At 41.8% G+C, this 1,522-nt stretch overlaps 1 protein-coding gene across 3 annotated transcripts; it reads left to right on the top strand.

Annotated features, from left to right (window-relative positions):
* Window positions 1-101: 101 nt before the first annotated feature.
* On the top strand, window positions 102-1,516 carry LOC107587914 (probable N-acetyltransferase CML1). 3 transcript variants are annotated; one of them, XM_016275874.1, is made up of 2 exons: window positions 102-173; window positions 717-1,516. In XM_016275874.1, the coding sequence occupies exon 2, from the start codon at window positions 720-722 to the stop codon at window positions 1,386-1,388; it is 669 nt and encodes a 222-aa protein (XP_016131360.1). In that variant the 5' UTR covers window positions 102-173; window positions 717-719; the 3' UTR covers window positions 1,389-1,516. The 3 variants fall into 3 exon arrangements, with proteins under 3 accessions (XP_016131360.1, XP_016131361.1, XP_016131359.1); XM_016275875.1 differs by lacking the exon at window positions 102-173 and adding an exon at window positions 186-375; XM_016275873.1 differs by lacking the exon at window positions 102-173 and adding an exon at window positions 188-438.
* Window positions 1,517-1,522: the final 6 nt, after the last annotated feature.

Raw genomic sequence — 1,522 nt, 5'->3', positions numbered from 1 at the left:
AGAAAGAAAGAAAGAAAGAAAGAAAAAGACAAAGAAAATGTCGGTAACACTTTTCCTCCTCTCCAGTGGATGGCGATAGTGCTTCCTCTCAATATGTCAATTTGAAAGAGAAGAAGCAACGTCGGAACAAGCAAAGTAAAGCATTAATTTTAGTAGGATCATTTACAGTCCAGATGAGATAAGTCTATTTTATTTGTTTTAAAATGAACGAAAATGCAGGGGAAAAGCCTTTTTCAATTCGCATAAATTGAAATGCATATTGTTACAGTTAATAATTCTTGGAAGTGTCATAGTAAATAAATCCCTAAACACTTCCGTAAACACACAAATGCCTTAAATATTTCCTCACTGGCTGCCCGCAGTCATCGAGTAAAGGTCAGTAACCTGGAAGTCTCGTCTTATCAAGATCGAGGCGTGCGGGTAATCGAGAAATTTGCTGTGAGTTTCTGTGCCACTTTATAATTCTGTCTTTGATACAAATACAAACACTGGCTGGCAAAGTGAGATAGTAGTTGTTATCTAATGTTTTGTTATGTAAAGTAAATGCAAAATCTGTTATGCATGTAAATGCACGTGTGTCACTTAAATCGATATCTAGATCTGAAATGTTGTTCACTTACAAAACATGATAATGACAAGATAGGTGTAATAGGATTTAATAAACACAGTCTTTAGCTTACAGTGTAATTATTTCTAATGTCATGCTTGATTTGAAGGTCATGGCTGAGGTGCAGATTCGTCGCTACCGGGAGGAAGATCATGAAGAAGTAAAGGAGGTTTTTACTCTCGGCATGAGCGAGCACATCCCATCGTCCTGCATGCACGTTCTCAAACAGCCCCTAGCGCAGATGTTTCTGGGATGTGTGTTTTGTGCTTTGCTGACCAGCTCAATGTCCATCCTATTACCTGTACTAGCAGTCACGCTGCTTTTGGCCGCAGGCAGGCAGAGTGTGAGTTATATGTTCACCAAGTACATCCAGACCTGCCTTGAGCAAGATCTTAACCACATTCAGCAGACCTACCTGGATCCACCTACCGCCTGCTTCTGGGTGGCTGAGAGCCAAGGTCGTGTTGTGGGTACAGTAGCGTGTTTGCCTGCCGAGAAAGACCAGAACTTCCTGGAACTGAAGCGGATGTCGGTTAAAAAGACTCACCGTGGACAAGGCATCGCCAAAGCGCTCTGCCGCACGGTGGCTGACTTCGCTCGTGAGCGTGGTTTTCGAGGATTACTGCTTCACACGTCTGTGGTCCAGACTGATGCACAGAAGCTCTATGAGCACATGGGCTATCAGAAGGTCAGTGAATTTAGTGCTCCGGAGGCGATTGCCAAGCTGACTAATTTCACATTGATAGAGTACCAGCTCGTCCTCAAACAACATCGCAACTGAGATTGAGATCTCCAACTGGTTCAGATCACTAATGAAGCACACCACTGTAATAATTTGTCTGTTTCTTCTTTAAATCATCAACCTTGGAAAAAAGGGAACTTTTCTTTTATAAGAAATTGTTCATAAAAAAAAAA

The sequence above is a fragment of the Sinocyclocheilus grahami genome, unplaced genomic scaffold, assembly GCF_001515645.1.
Source record: "Sinocyclocheilus grahami isolate Dianchi unplaced genomic scaffold, SAMN03320097.WGS_v1.1 scaffold96.1, whole genome shotgun sequence".
NCBI lineage: Eukaryota > Metazoa > Chordata > Actinopteri > Cypriniformes > Cyprinidae > Sinocyclocheilus > Sinocyclocheilus grahami.
The sequence above is the reverse complement of the archived record's forward strand: the minus strand, read 5'-3'. Positions and strand labels throughout refer to the sequence as shown.